The following is a 14,586-nucleotide window of genomic DNA, read 5'->3' on the forward strand; positions in this document are numbered from 1 at the left end:
CTGCCTCTGTGTGAAATGAAAAGCTTATAAAATTCAAAATATAAATCTAATTATTTTCATGTACAAAATATTCTAATGGGGTAAACAGAAGATTAAATAAACATACAACTTGTGAAGTGATTTAGTGGTCCTTTATAAATTCTTGGTTGACCTTTATAATTAATACCTTACACCCAAACCCTCTGGCAATGTATTCTGAAAACTGGTGCTGTTATTAATTTAGTGGCTTCAGCTTTGTTAAATGTGGACCAAGATGTGCCACTAAGTGGCTTATCTTAGCGCTGGACAAAATAACCAATCTTCAACTCACCAGCACCTACTATTTTAATATGCTGATTCCTATGTCACCTAATGCCTTAGGCCAGGATACACAAATTACTCAAAAACATAATAACCCTGGTGAACCAAGGGATAAAGGTAACACGGATATATATATTTTAAATTTCTAATCTATGCTGGTCAGCAAATACTTGGTTCTAAAAGCCACGACAGGGACAGAACCACGTGTTCACCCTGGAAAACCTGAGATAAAGTGCAAGAAAGCAGAAAAGGAAAAAAATAAGGAAAGAAAAAGGTTATAAGAAGAAAAAAGAAACGCAAGGAAAAGGAGAGGATGTGGTTAGAGACACTGTGCAGGAAGGAACAGGTTGATGGTGCTACATTTTTCTCAATTCATTACGTTCCCTCCTCTGTGTGCCCAACCTTCTCTCCACCAATACCAAAGTTATAAACCAATGTTTTGATCACCCATTTACTTCCTTAAGGCCTCCTGATGACTTCTGGGTGGGCTTTCCACCATCCATTTTTGAAGGCCTAAGTCCTCAATCTTCTGGTCTTCATCCTCGTGACACTGTATGCCCAGAAGCTACTCTTGGACTGTTTCTGTTCTCTCCATTTTTTTCTGGTTTTAATTCCAAGAACATGAGATTATCACCTTCTAAAAATCTTTAGAGACAAAATAAAACCCTTATTTTGCCTACATGGTCTGGAAATGACATACCAACAGGTACCACTTCTCTCTTTAAATGTTCTCCCAAAACACCTAGCTATGAAAAAAAAAATTAAGGTCAAGGGAATTTATGGTACACTCCAAATTGAAATAAAAGCTTTCATTTTTTTAGGTTGTTCACTGCTCTACTTTACCTGGCTTTCCTTCCTCCCCTTCAGCAAGCTTGCTTTTGGGAGGAGTTTCTCGGGTAGAATTCACAGTTCGACGAATCGGCATGGTGCTATCTTCTACCTTCTAAAAAAAGAGATGGCCATAATCACATATGCATTAAAAAATTCTCTTTTCTCTCTTTCCCAAGGGGCCTAACTGGGTGTCAGGAGATAGTGAATTCTAAGTCTATTCCAGGATCTGATGCAAATTAACAAGTTTTTTGAAGTGAAATATGATTTTTAAGAAGTACGTTTCAAAATATTTTTTTAACAAGAACTTAAATTGGTAACAAATAATTATACATGATTTAGAATATAGAAGGTTGGAGGTTTTCTAAGAAATCTGAGGGGGAAAGGGAGATGAAAAGAACTGTGTATATTTTATTTTTTCAGATTCACAATCCAGACTTCCCAAAGTGGGGGAAGGAATATATACCAAGAAGGACCCAGAAGAGCCTGAAGTCAGGGACTGATCCAAGAGTGAGCTTCAAGAATATGTCAGCCCCTACCTCACCTAACTTGTCCGCGTGGATCAGCTGAGCTCCTACTATAAGTGGGAGTGCCTTAGGATGGACGAGTTCACCTTGAGACATATCAGTCGCCATTTAAAATAATTTCTAGGCCCGAGTACAGGTTACACTCTGAAGCCTCTGCTGTTAACCACAAGGATTTTTCCTAATGGTTTCAGTGTGGTGAAAAGTCAACCTAAAGCACAGAAAAAATCTGGTGTGAAGATTAACAGAAACAAAACTAAACTAAAACATCTAAATTTAATATACATGCAAAGGGAACAAAAATGTATAATATATATGACTTGGTCAGTTATCATTCAGAAATATAAAATCTCTATCAAAATATAGACTATGTAAAGCAGCGACTAACAAATGCACAAGCCACAGCAGCTGTTGCACCTTCCACACGAACAAAGGCAACAAGCACAGGAAAGCTAGTAAGGAACCAAGCGCCACCCCATCCTGCTACCATCAGGAACTAGGATAGAGCGAGATTCAGGCACAGTTTAGTCAAATTTTACTCTAAGATCAATTAACTAAAAACATTAAAAAAAAAAAACCAAACCCCTAACTATTGAAGAACATAACATACTAAAAGTCTCCAGACCCAGAGAGGTAAATTTAGTACCAGAGGTGTCCAACCTACGGCCCACAGGCCTCATGTGGCCCAGGATGGCTATGAATGCTGCCCGACACAGAATTGTAAGTTTACATAAAACCTTTTTTTGCTCATCAGTTTTTGTTAGTGTTTGTGTATTTAATGTGTAGCCCAAGACAAGTCTTCCAGTGTGACCCAGACACGCCAAAAGGTTGGACACCCCTGATTTAGACTATCACCTAGGAAAACAGAAGTATGCTTCTAAAACCTCATTTGTCTTATTTTCAATGTAAGCAAAACTAGCACAGAACATAATTAGATATTCAAAAATAAAACCCCATGTCACTCAAATTTATGTGATCATTAACACCCTCTGCCCCCGCCCCCCGCCAAAATCTCATCTGGGACTCAATGACACTATATAATCCCTCCACAACATAAGAAGGTCAGTATTTCGAACTTTGTGCCAATGAACATTAACAGAGAGCTGGTACACTTTAAGTTCTGACCTTGTCTAGGAATTTAAGAGCTTTCAATTTGTCAGGTAATAGTCCCAAGCTAAAATATCTGGGACAAGTCCAAAACATCCAAACATAGCCTTGACTGGTGTGGTTCAGTAAGTTGGGTGTTGTACCGCACACCAAAAGGTCACCATTTCAATTCCTGGTCAGGGCACAGGCCTGGATTACAGGCCAGGTCCCCAGTTGGGGGCATGTGAGAGGCAACTAATGGATGTTTTTCTCGAACAACGGCTGTTTCTTTCCCTTTCTTCCCCCCTTCCCCTCTCTCTCAAAAAATGAATAAAATATTTAAAAACAAAACAAACAAAAATCCAAACATAGAGAATACTTCCACATTTACAGGGAAAATCTTTTTATGGGAACGCCAACACCACCAGACTTATAAACTGCCAATCAGCTGCAAGGAAAGGAGCTAAAAGAATTCAAGATAGTAGAACACAGTAAAACATTACCAAGAATATATTAAGAATATCCATGAATATTTAAAAATTATCAATTGTTACAAAACTACTAAAATGCTCATACAGCCATTCACTTTGAACAACTATAAAATAGAGAAATAAAAATATTTGTTTTCTAATTTGTGAAAAGAGGGCCAAGTTAGGTTCAAGGGCATTATTTAGGTTTGTGAAATTTAAAAAGTCTATCTTGGAATCATTTCAATTTATGTATCTGCTCATTTATTCATCCACTAGCACTTAGCTAATAATGTTTTCCTTGATGATAATAATAAAAGATGAAGCAAATCTGCAATTTTATTATGTGAACATTATAAAGAAATAAAACATCACAATCAGGTTATTTTGGTAAAGTGATATTGTTGATTAATTCATTTTTCTTAACCCATGATAACACACTAGCTGGAATGAAAATGCTACTGTGAAGTCCACAAAAACCTTCAGGAGTCTCTCTATTCATAGGGTATCTTTAAAAATATATATCTCCCCAGTATACAAAATACTGAAAAAAGTGTTAAAACCTTTCCAGTCAACTCTGTATTCACTAATTACTAAATTTTAAAACAAACAGGTTAACAAAGGGAGGGGGGCACAGGAAGCTACCCTTGACATCAAAGTCATAAAACTGACTAAAATCCATGGTCCATAAACACATCAGACATCATTAACCTAAGGACAAGAATGACAGCTTAAATCAGACCAGATAAGAAGTATGCCCAGGTTGGAATAACCTCAGAAATAAGCAGGGACTGAGGAACAGGTTGGTTTGCCTGTCCCCTACCTCTAAGATCCTAATATTCTTCTACTTAAAACCTCCCAATTACCACCCCCTCCTTTATCTCACGAAGCTTACCTCCTACGGCTCTACAGACTGCTCTGCTCTCCCGGCTCTACAGACTGCTCTGCTCTCCCGACTCCCCAGACACAGACCTTGCTTTGGCCCTTGTGCTGTTCTCTGCGCATCCCTGTATCAGTGTTTGCACTTGCCATTCCCTTCAACCGGAACCCTCTTTCCACAGATGCTTCAGTTAAGTTTCTGCTCAATGTTTCCCCCGATCAGAAAGGCCTCCCATCCCTTTTATTCGCCTTCAGGTTTCTTTTTAGTATATAACACTACCTAAAAGTCAATATATGTCTATTTATTTGTTTAATATGTGTCTCTCCCACTGTATTCCCAGCACCTAGAGGTGTCCAAACATAGTGGGTGCTGGATAAATATTGGGGAAAAAAAGAAGTTGAATGAACAGTGACATCTGATGGTACTTACTACTATATTCAATATGTGAAGAATACTTAAAAATAATAAAACCTAAAGTTATTTGAAATATATATTAAGATATGTTTGCCTCAGCTCTGACTTTCTTTTGTCAAGGTCATGGAATTTAAAACTTCATTCTATTATACTTTATCATAGGTTTGTTGGTAAATTATTTAGTAAGTTCACTGTTCATTACAGAGCTAGCAAAACTACATGAATGGTTAATTCACTCTGCCCTAACGTCACCATGTACCATTAATTCAACTTTTGTTGCTACACTTGTGCATGATCAGACTTTCAGGCTGCCACACGTGGGAGATCTTATCTAGCTGGCTGACTGCTGCATTCTTGGTGCCTAAGAACATGTCAGGTATAGAACGTGTTCAAAAAATATTTGTTAAATGAAAAAATGGATGAAATCCCTTGGGTTCCTATTATGTGCCAAAAACAATCTGAGTTTACCTGTGGTTTATGTGGTCCTCCTGTGGTGATCAGTCTGGTTTGTTTGTTTTTTTTAAATTTAATATCAGATTAACAATACATCTTTGCTTTTGTCAAGGGAAATGCAAATTGTTTTAATGCAGGCAATAAAGACTTGTAAAAGTAAAGTCTAGAATTTCAGAGCTTTAGATTACTCTCTACATTGAGAAAGCGACAGATAAGTAGGAGCTTAATATATTTCAGTCTAGTGATACCCTTGAAAATACGCATTTAAGGGAAGGTACTATTATTTCCTATTTTACCATAAAAAGTATGCAGTACATTATAGTGTCACCAGCTATGGCAAAGACTACATCCAGCTGTTGCTAACCTCAAGTCTTTGACAATATTCAGGCCTCTTGGGCAATGTCAAGGAAAGCATGCCTGTAATTCGACTGCTGGCAACTTTCTTTCTTTCCCACATCCACATCTCCATAAATCTGTATGTATTTAATTAGTGTCTGTCTGGGGAACAGATACTATGGACACTTCATGGCCCTTCCTCACAAGATACAGTAGCCATAATAATAAGTGGCTAAACAGAATCTTTATCTTTATGTGAAGAATTCTGCACACTTCCTCCACAAGCTTCCCGCTTTCAATCTTCTAAATAAGCCTAAAAACAAAGCCAAAAAAACCCCTGCAAAACTAACGTTACTTCTATTCTGAAACACAATACACTAAAGTTTTGAACGGATCAATACAATATAAAAAGCTCATAGTAATTTTATGTCTGTGCCAGATTAAACACAATTAAAGTATCTTCCAAAACAAAACTAATTATTAGTCTAACTTCACTCTGAGATAAGACACCTTGACCATAAGGTTTCAGGTGAATTTCTAATTGGATTCTCACTTTTCAATGTATTGAGAACTCAGGAAGCATAATAAACAGAGGGAATTTATACGCGGAAGGGGCGGTAAAGTTCACCTGGTCCAGTCCTCTTGTGCTGGAGAAAATACTCCTTCAAAAAGGTTAAGGGACTCGTCCTCGGTCACAGATAACTAGGTAAAACTCGGATCTGCAGCTCTCACTTCAGCACTCCTGCCTCCATCTCTTTACATACGCTCCTATTCACAAGCTTGACTTTATTAATTAACAAGCTCTAGGAACTCCAGACAGGAAAACGAAAGCTTAGGCCCGTGTCGCGGCCGCGGCACCAACGCCTTCTCAGCAGCGCCCACGGATCTGCAACCCTCGCCCAGACCGCGGAGACCAACACGATAAAAAGAACAGCAGAGACAAAAGAGGCAGGGAGCGGCCGGTGCGGTGCGCGAGCAGAAGGCGGGGGGGAAGAGCGGAGCCAAGATGAAGGCAGCGAAGCAAGTGACGGGAAGGCTCAGGAGCGGCCGACGCCGAAAGGCTGCGAGGTGGCGGCAGCTCGGGGCTCACGCTCGGGGATGCACGCGGCCGAGGCCGACGCCACCATCCGGCGGCGCCGGCCCGCGCGACGCAAGAAGCCGCGGACCGCTGGCACCAGCGCTCCACTAACTCACCACAGGGAGCTCCGTAATGGCGGCGGCAGAGGCGAAGAGCCCGGGAGGCGGGCCCGCCGCAGCCAGTCACTGCCACCGGCATCTCTCGAACCGGCTACGAAAACCGCTGAGGGAGTGGGGGATGAAGGGGAGGGCGGACGCCGTGCGCGAAGGCCGCCACCGGCCCCAGAGCATGCGCAAACCTTTACCCAATAGAGGCGCGGTGGGCGGACACTGGCGCAGGCGCGCTGGGAAGCAAGGCCCTCGACCAGGAAAGCGCTCTCCCCTCTCCCCCCACCCCAGTCCAAACAAAACAAGGGCGGGAGCGCGCGCGTGGGCCCCAGAGGAAGCGTCAACCAGAGGGGCAGGGGGCTAGGACGCAGAGGGGAGGGGAAGGAGGGGGCGGAGCGGCCGGGGAAGGCAGACAAAAGGCGCCACCTCCGGGGACCCCAGCGCCCCGCCCCCTTTTCTCGAGAAGTGGCGTCGGTACCCGAGTGAGTGGCCTCTGCCGCTCGCCTTCGGGGTCTAGCGAGTCCGTGTCCACTTCCCGCCCGCCAGTTCCATCCTCTGTTACCTCTGCGCTTCCCCTTTCCTGGTGCCCGCGTCCGGTACGGCCTCTCCGCGCTACTCGCGCTGCTACTCGTCTCCGCCGCCGCTGCTGTCCTCCAGGCCCAGCCGCCGAGCTCTGCCGCCCCGCCCCCCTGTCCGCGGCCCCGCGCGCGCTCCCGCGCCGGCCCCGCCCCCCTCCGCGCGCCGGCGGCCGCGTTCTCAGGCCGCGGGAGGGGAGGGAACGCGGAGACGTGCCTCCACGGCTGGATGCGCGGCGGCGCGAGAGGGCGCTGCGGCACTCAAGGCTGAGCGCTCGGAGGCTGTGCGTCCAAGCACATTTCAGCCTGCACTGCGCTGGTGGCGCCGGTTAGCTTGGGCGGTGGATGTCATTTTCCTCTTAAGAGCACGCTTCACTTTTTACCTCTTCTCTACTTTCTAGTTCAGTCTCAGGTCTTAACCGGGTTTCTGCTTTGGCGATCTGTCTGCCTTTAGAGTGGTAGGCATTTCCCGCTTCTCAGTTTAGCAACAGTGGAAGAACAAACTGCAGTACCCAACTTTGAAGACCGTGGAAGAATTTGAGAACCAGCTAGCAGAGAGTATTCGTTACCTCACATTCGTTTCTCATTAAGTATGCAGACAGTACAGGGCAGAGTAGTGACTCAGGAAAAGAACTACAGGAGTTCTAATCCTTGACTCCCTAATTAGCCTACACAAAGGAAAGTCTCAAAAAAGAAAACCCTGAGATTAGAAGAGAGAAGCAGGAATTTACTTGGAATTGTCCTATTAAATTGGTATCCGCGGTAAATTGGTATACATACGGTTGAAAATGTAACTTTTCAAAGCTGGTTTGAAAAAATTCGATGTATTTAAAGTAGCAGGTGGTTTTTCGGAGGGGGTGGGTAGAGGAGATGCCGGGAATGAATATGGCGAAATAATAAACACTGAAATTGTCCCGAGGCTCACAGCAGTGTGATCAACAATCAAATGTATGTGCAAATCGTTCTAATAATGTATTAGGAAATCGCTTAAGCACTTGCTGGCCCACTCCTCAATCTCTGCGGTTAACACTTGCCCACCACCGGCTTTCCCAGCCATAGCAATCCATCCACTTCGTCAGTCCCAAACTCGGATGTGTAGAAATTACACCACCATCACCACCAAAAATTCTTACGGGACGAGCATTGTTGTTAATGTCCTGATATATTCAATCCGTTCACAAGGGGTTTTGATTATTTTCGCCATTTCGTCATCCTGCTCACTTCCTTGTACTTTACATTCTATCGTTTGTCTCCCATTTTAAAGACCCTTTTCCACTTTTATGTATTTATATGCCTAAAAGATCCAACCTTTTTCCCTAAAAGGCTTTCACCCCATCTCATTTAACAAACTAACTCGCCCTGACCTGTGTGGCTCAGTTGGTTGGTTGGGGGTCGTCCAGCAAGGCGTAGGGTTGCCAGTTGATTCCCGTTGGGGCACGTGCCCGTTGTTGAGGGTTCAGTCCCCGCAACCCACCGGTGTTTCTCACATCGATGTCTCTCTCCCTTTCTCCCTCCCTTCCCATGTCTCTAAAATTAAACAAAACCTTTTTTTTTTAAAAAACTACCCAACCAGAATTTTCCTTCGTTGCAGATTTTTGCTTAAATACACAGACACACATAATTTATTCTCTTGTTCATAACATGTACACCCAAGAAGGGAAAATGCTGAAAAAATTCTCAAAACTGCATATGATGTATGCATACACACGCAACCATGCAGTAAGTCTACCACTTGCTGAGTTCTGAATCTGTAAGTTTTTTACCTTTAAAGGGGTGTGAAATTTTTATTGTACATGTATTTTTGTTGAGGCATTTTACCTCTGTCAAATCCAACTGGCCAGTTTTTTTTCCATATTTAGCTGCACCTGAGTTAAGACTCCATGAGGGTATTGTTTTAGTTTATCTCACTTGGCTTTCTTTGAGCTATACTAGTAAAAATACTCAATTATGTTTGTTACACAATTACATGATAATTTTTGTATCCTTTACTGAAACTGTTAGGCTGTTTGACCTGCACTGCAGAGGACATGCACCTTGAGAAGTTTAGGATCTGGATCTTATCCAGTGTATGGAGGTTACCCTCAGAGCACCGGTAAGACCCTTTTGCTCAGAGACCTCTCACACTGACATCAAAATCCCTGATGCTCCACAACTCAGAGATTCATTCCTTTGGTTTAAGCTTCACTCTCTTCTATAGAAGTTTTAAAGTGCTAATACCAAAGAGAGCTAACATACAAGCCTCAAACTGATCATTGAGGATGCATTGTTTTAACCTTGAGACTTGAGGATCTAAAGCTTTCCATTCTACAGGAAAGAGTCTGAAGAATAAGAATTCTGGGTGTCTAACTAGAGGAGCTTCTAGGAGAGAGAAAAGGAGTACATGACTTCACACTTCTGCCCAGGACCACCTGGCTTAGCGGAGTGACTTGGGAGTCCCATCATCATGAGGAAATACAGGGTTTGTGAGCTAGAAAAGCAAATGTTTAAAGTCCCCATAAAGCAACAGCATCACCTCTAGTTTTTAACAAAAACACCCTTTTTCAGAAGCCAATTCCCTGTTGATACTTTAGTATCCAGCAAGCTTTGCAGACTTCACTACCTGCTGTCAACATAATAGGTTGTTTCTATTCCACAAAGTTAAATCTAAATGATATTTAAGTCTGTTAAGCTAAAAGGTCTTGTTTTGTATAGAAAAGCAAAATATCTGACATTGGACTTTCAGGCTTAAGTAGAGAGGAAGTTGAAGCAATTGCAGATTCTAAGAGCACTTCGACCCAAAGCAATGACACTGCAGTCACGGGACTGAGCGCTGACAGACTCCTTTACTTATCTACTCACATTCCACCTTGTATTAACAAGAAGTTTGAAGAATAATTCTTGATTGCCTGATGAGAAAGTTTCTGCGGCTAGCAAGGCTGATCTTTATTCTGCCCATAAATCCAGGCTGTGGGATTGTGATTTCATGCCAGAAGGAACCCAAAGCCAGGCTGGGTTTGGGTCCCTTAAGAATGTATGGTCCTGGCAGGGTGGGAGGTCATTTGACCTGGTTTCCAGCCAGAAAGACGGGAAATAGCTCTCAGTGTAGCTGCAGCTTGGAAAGGGATGGTAAGAAAATGAATACCATTGGGCAAAAAATGGAGGCCGATGAAAAGAGTTAATATTCTTCTTTCCCCACCACCCCCTTACAGTTGTTCTTATTGGTACCTGAGGCAAAGATCCTGGTTTACAGGTAAGCAGCATTGCTGGATTCTCCTCTGCCAATGTTGCACTTCGCTCTACTCACTGGTGGCGATAATATTACCCCATTCAGCTCAGCAGTTACCGAACTTAAACTTTTTCCCAAATTCGGAAAAATCTTCAATCTGAAACATGTCTGGTCCCAGTGGTTTTGGATAAAGGATTGTGGACCAGTATTTAAAAGCCAAATAGGTTTTACAAATAGCATTTACCTTCATATGTTCTAGTTATTTTTTTTTAAATGCTGGTTGCAATCCATTAATTTTGCCAGTCACAGTTTGACACCAAACCTCTGTCCTTCATGTCATTAGCCCGTTGGTGTTCCACTGGAGCCAACATTTCTAGCTACTTGAGGAGTCGGAAAAATGTTAGTGCCCAGGGTTTACTTTCATTTTGAGGACAGTGAAGAACAACAGCTGTCCTTTAGTTTGAAACATCTGATATATTGGGAGGAGTTACAATTCAGTCCCTAAAGGGAACAAAAACATTTGGGAATGTTACTACAAGTGTCTTTCAGTGGGAAGTACTTAGTCCTGCCATCTCTAGGGACAACATAAAATTAGTTGTCAAGGCTGTTTCCATGTCAGGTCTGGGAATTTTATGTATTGAACCATCTTTTTCCCTTTTTAGACATCAAAGGCAAGACAACTGCCTTTTCTCAACTGGGAAGTTTATTCTGCAAATTTCTGGTCTCACCCCAGACCTATCTTACTGAATTAAAATCTCAGGGGCTAGGGTCCAGAAATATGCATTTTTAATAGCTGTACTAAAGGTTTTGCAAACTGAATTATGATCAACAGAACTAGGGATTAACAACATTCACAAGGATGGAGCAGACTTGAAGACTGCATTTTAGACAGATTGACACTCTATTTGTTGGATTACTAAAAAGCAAAACATATCCACTTTTGTTCTGAATGGGTTATATTCAGAAAATTTGCCAACACTTCTATTCTCCCTTCACTCCTATTTTGTGGCTTTAAGGGCAAATCTTATTTGCAGGAAGATGCTTGCAAGGCAACCAGGCCTATCATGGTGGCCTCAGATGAGTGAGGGTCAGGTCAATGACACTAAGGGTGACCAATTGTCCTGGTTTACCTAATGTGTGTGCGTGCGTGTGTGCATGTGTGTGTGTGTGTGTTTTGGGGGTGGTGGTGTTGAGAGTTAGTGGGAGGTAGGAATTTCAATTTTTAAACCAGGGAAGTCCCAGCAAAATGAATTGATCACTGTAAGACATCTTTTCTTTGTAGTTATGGGTTTGAAAAAATTTCAAGTTTAAAGGGGAAGGTTTCCCCCCAATAAATCTGAATAAAGGAACACATGAGTCAAATCTGTGACTGGAAATGACAGAATTTTAAAAATAAAAATTATGAAATTGGATTTATTTGCTCTAAAAAAAAAAAAAAGGATATGAAGTTCCAAAAAGATGATGGAAAGAATCATTTTCTTAACAAAATGAAACTGCATGGTGATGAGGAAATAGGATGTTTTCAAAAAGGGTAAACCAGAAAACAGTGGCTTTGAGTATTCTTTTAAAATTTTTTAAAAAAGATTTTATTTTTATAGAGGGGAAAGAAGGGAGAAGGAGAGAGAGAGAAACATCAATGTGTGAGAGAAACATTGATTGCATGCCCCTGACTGGGGACTGGCCAGCAACCCAGGCATGTGCCCTGACTGGGAATCGAACGAGCAACCTCCTGTTTCTCAGGCTGGTGCTCAACCACTGAGCTACATTGGCCAGGGATAAAAAATCTTTATTTATCGATTTAATTTTATTTATTTTTTGAAAATTCTCACCTGAGGACATTATTTCATTGCTTTTAGAGAGAGAGGAAGGGGGAGAGAGACAAACATGGATGTGGCAGAGAAACATTGATTGGTTGCCTCTCATAGGTTCCCTGACTGGGGATTGAACCTGCAAGCTAGGTATGTGCCCTGACCAGGAATCAAACCCACAGCCTTGGTATGTGCCCTGACTGGGCATCAAACCTGCAACCTTTCTGTGAACAGGATACCCCAACTGAGACACACTGGCCACAGAGGCTCTGAGTATTCTTACACTACTTGCAGCAAGGTTGTAAAAAGTTTCAACCCAAAGTTCAGAGAGTAGCATGGTTCTTGAGAACTATATGTATCAAGTCTCAAGACTGTTAGTTCAACTTCGGAAATTCACATTTTATCATCAATGATACTCCTGCTCTTCCTAACAGATCAAATATTTTGACCAAAAATGCCCTACAAATTTCAAAGTTTTGTGTCTTTGCTTTTCATTCTACTTGGTTGAGACTATGATACTTAAGAAAAAACTGAAATTCAGTTTAACTAAGCAGCAAGCTTGTTTGGTATAGCTACTTCTTTATCCCAAGTAGTTAGCATCTCCAACATTAACACAGGCCAGAGCTGGATGGGACTGAATAAGCATTTTAAAGTACCTGGTGTTTTTAGAAATTCATTATGGTTTTGTAGCAAATACTAGTCAAATTTTTTTTTCTTCCCAGGTGGGGCAGTGTGTAACTTGCAAAGAACCCTCTCCATTAATCCTTGTGCGAAAAAGAGAATTTTTCATTGCTTCACTGAATCCTAGGAAAAGTAGGAGCTAGAAACTTCTGCTCCTCAGGTCTATTATGTTTATGCCAGGGAAAACAAAAAAAAAATTCCTAACAATACAAAGAATATTAAATGTGGATAAGCAAACCATAATTTTTTATAGTTCTGAAAATAGTGTAGTTTAATTGTATGTGGTTGAATATGACTAAGGTTGTAGAATGTAGTAGAACAAGAACATTGGGCACAGGCAGGCCAAGCCCCTGGCATCCCAGGCAGAATCCTGGGTGCTTCATCTGGCTTCCTTTAATTAATTCTTATAACACCCTATGAAGTCGATGGTCTTATCCTTATTTTATAGATGTGTAATTGAGGTGTAAACAAACCCGTATTTTTCAATTCCAATGCTCCAAAGCATATCCATTATGGTGAGAATGAATATTGTTTGGAAATCACTGCCTTCCAGAAAGCCAAGTGCAAGTCTCACCTCTGACACTTGCTAGGCACCTGACTTCTGTGGCATAGTTTCCTACCTGTTGAAAGGAAGCAGTACCACCTTATATGTATCACAGGGCTGGTATGAAGGCTGAATTAGATGACAACCTGCAATGCACAGCAAATTACAGCTTACAAAGTGTTTTAACATATTCTCTCACTGATAATGTGATATAGGAAGAGCTTATTGTTTGGCATCACAGATGATAAAACAAAACCCCGTTTTTAAAAACGAGTACTTATTTTTAGTTAGCTTTTGGTGAAGAACTTTATAAATGGTGGCAGAGATGTTAAGTAATCCTAGGCAGTGGCTCTCTAACTTCAATGTGCCTAAGGATCCCTTGAAGAGCTTGTTAAAATGTTTCTTGGGCTCCCTCAGATTCTGATTAAGTAGGTCAAGGTCCCGAAATTTGTATTTCTAATGAGCTCACCAGTGATACTGACGCTACTGGCCCAAAGTCCGTACTTTGACCCTCACCTTAGATATAACTTTAAAAAAAATGTATTTTATTGATTATGCTATTACAGTTGTCCTGATTTTTCTCCATTTGCCCCCATTCCCTCAGGCAATGCCCCCCACCATTGTTCACGTCCATGGGTCATGCGCCTAAGTTCTTTGGCTACTCTATTTCCTACACTGTACTTTCCATCCCCATGACTATTCTGTAACTACCTATTTGTATTTCTTAATCCCTTCACCTCTTCTCTCATTTCCCCACACCCCCCCTACCATCTGGCAACCATCAAAATGCTCTCTGTACCCATGATTCTCTGTTCTTGTTTGCTTAGTTTTTTATATTCAGTTGTTGATAGATTCGTATTTTTGCCATTTTATTGTTCAGAGTTTTGCCCATGTTCTTTTTCTTAAGTTCCTTTAACATTTCATATAATAATGGATTGGTGATGATGTTTAGTTTTTTGTCTGGGAAGCTCTTTTATCTGCCCTGATTCTAAATGATAGCTTTGCTGGGTAGAGCAATCTTGGCTGTAGGTCCCTGCTTTTCATGACTTTTGAGTATTTCTTGCCAATCCCTTCTAGCCTGCAAAGTCTCTTTTGAGAAACCGACAGTATTATGGGAACTCCCCTGTAGGTAACCAATTTCTTTTTTCTTGCAGCTTTTAAGATTCTCTATCTTTAACCTTTGGCATTTTAATTATGTGTCTTGGAGTGGGCCTCTTTGCATCCATCTTGTTTGGGACTCTCTATGCTTCCTGGACTTGCATGTCTATTTCCTTCACCAAGTTAGGGAAGTTTCCTTTCA

The 14,586-nt window shown here is 41.7% G+C and overlaps 1 protein-coding gene across 3 annotated transcripts in view; it reads right to left on the minus strand.

The window, feature by feature from the left end:
* Nucleotides 1-7,162, minus strand: part of HP1BP3 (heterochromatin protein 1 binding protein 3) — a 29,839-nt gene extending 22,677 nt beyond the window's left edge. Inside the window, exons 1-3 of one of the 3 annotated variants that reach the window (XM_054571663.1) lie at nucleotides 7,036-7,161; nucleotides 1,668-1,863; nucleotides 1,144-1,243 (exon numbers count right to left, since the gene is read on the minus strand). In XM_054571663.1, the coding sequence (XP_054427638.1) occupies nucleotides 1,144-1,243; nucleotides 1,668-1,763 (196 nt within the window). In that variant the 5' untranslated portion in view covers nucleotides 1,764-1,863; nucleotides 7,036-7,161. Of the gene's footprint in view, nucleotides 1-1,143; nucleotides 1,244-1,667; nucleotides 1,864-6,482; nucleotides 6,596-7,035 lie in introns of those variants that run through there. The other 2 variants (XM_054571664.1, XM_054571665.1) reach the window with 2 other exon arrangements.
* Nucleotides 7,163-14,586: the final 7,424 nt, after the last annotated feature.

Source organism: Pteronotus mesoamericanus, unplaced genomic scaffold (genome assembly GCF_021234165.1).
Source record: "Pteronotus mesoamericanus isolate MK-2021 breed Mesoamerican mustached bat unplaced genomic scaffold, CSHL_Meso_final contig_221, whole genome shotgun sequence".
NCBI classification, from domain to species: Eukaryota; Metazoa; Chordata; class Mammalia; order Chiroptera; family Mormoopidae; genus Pteronotus; species Pteronotus mesoamericanus.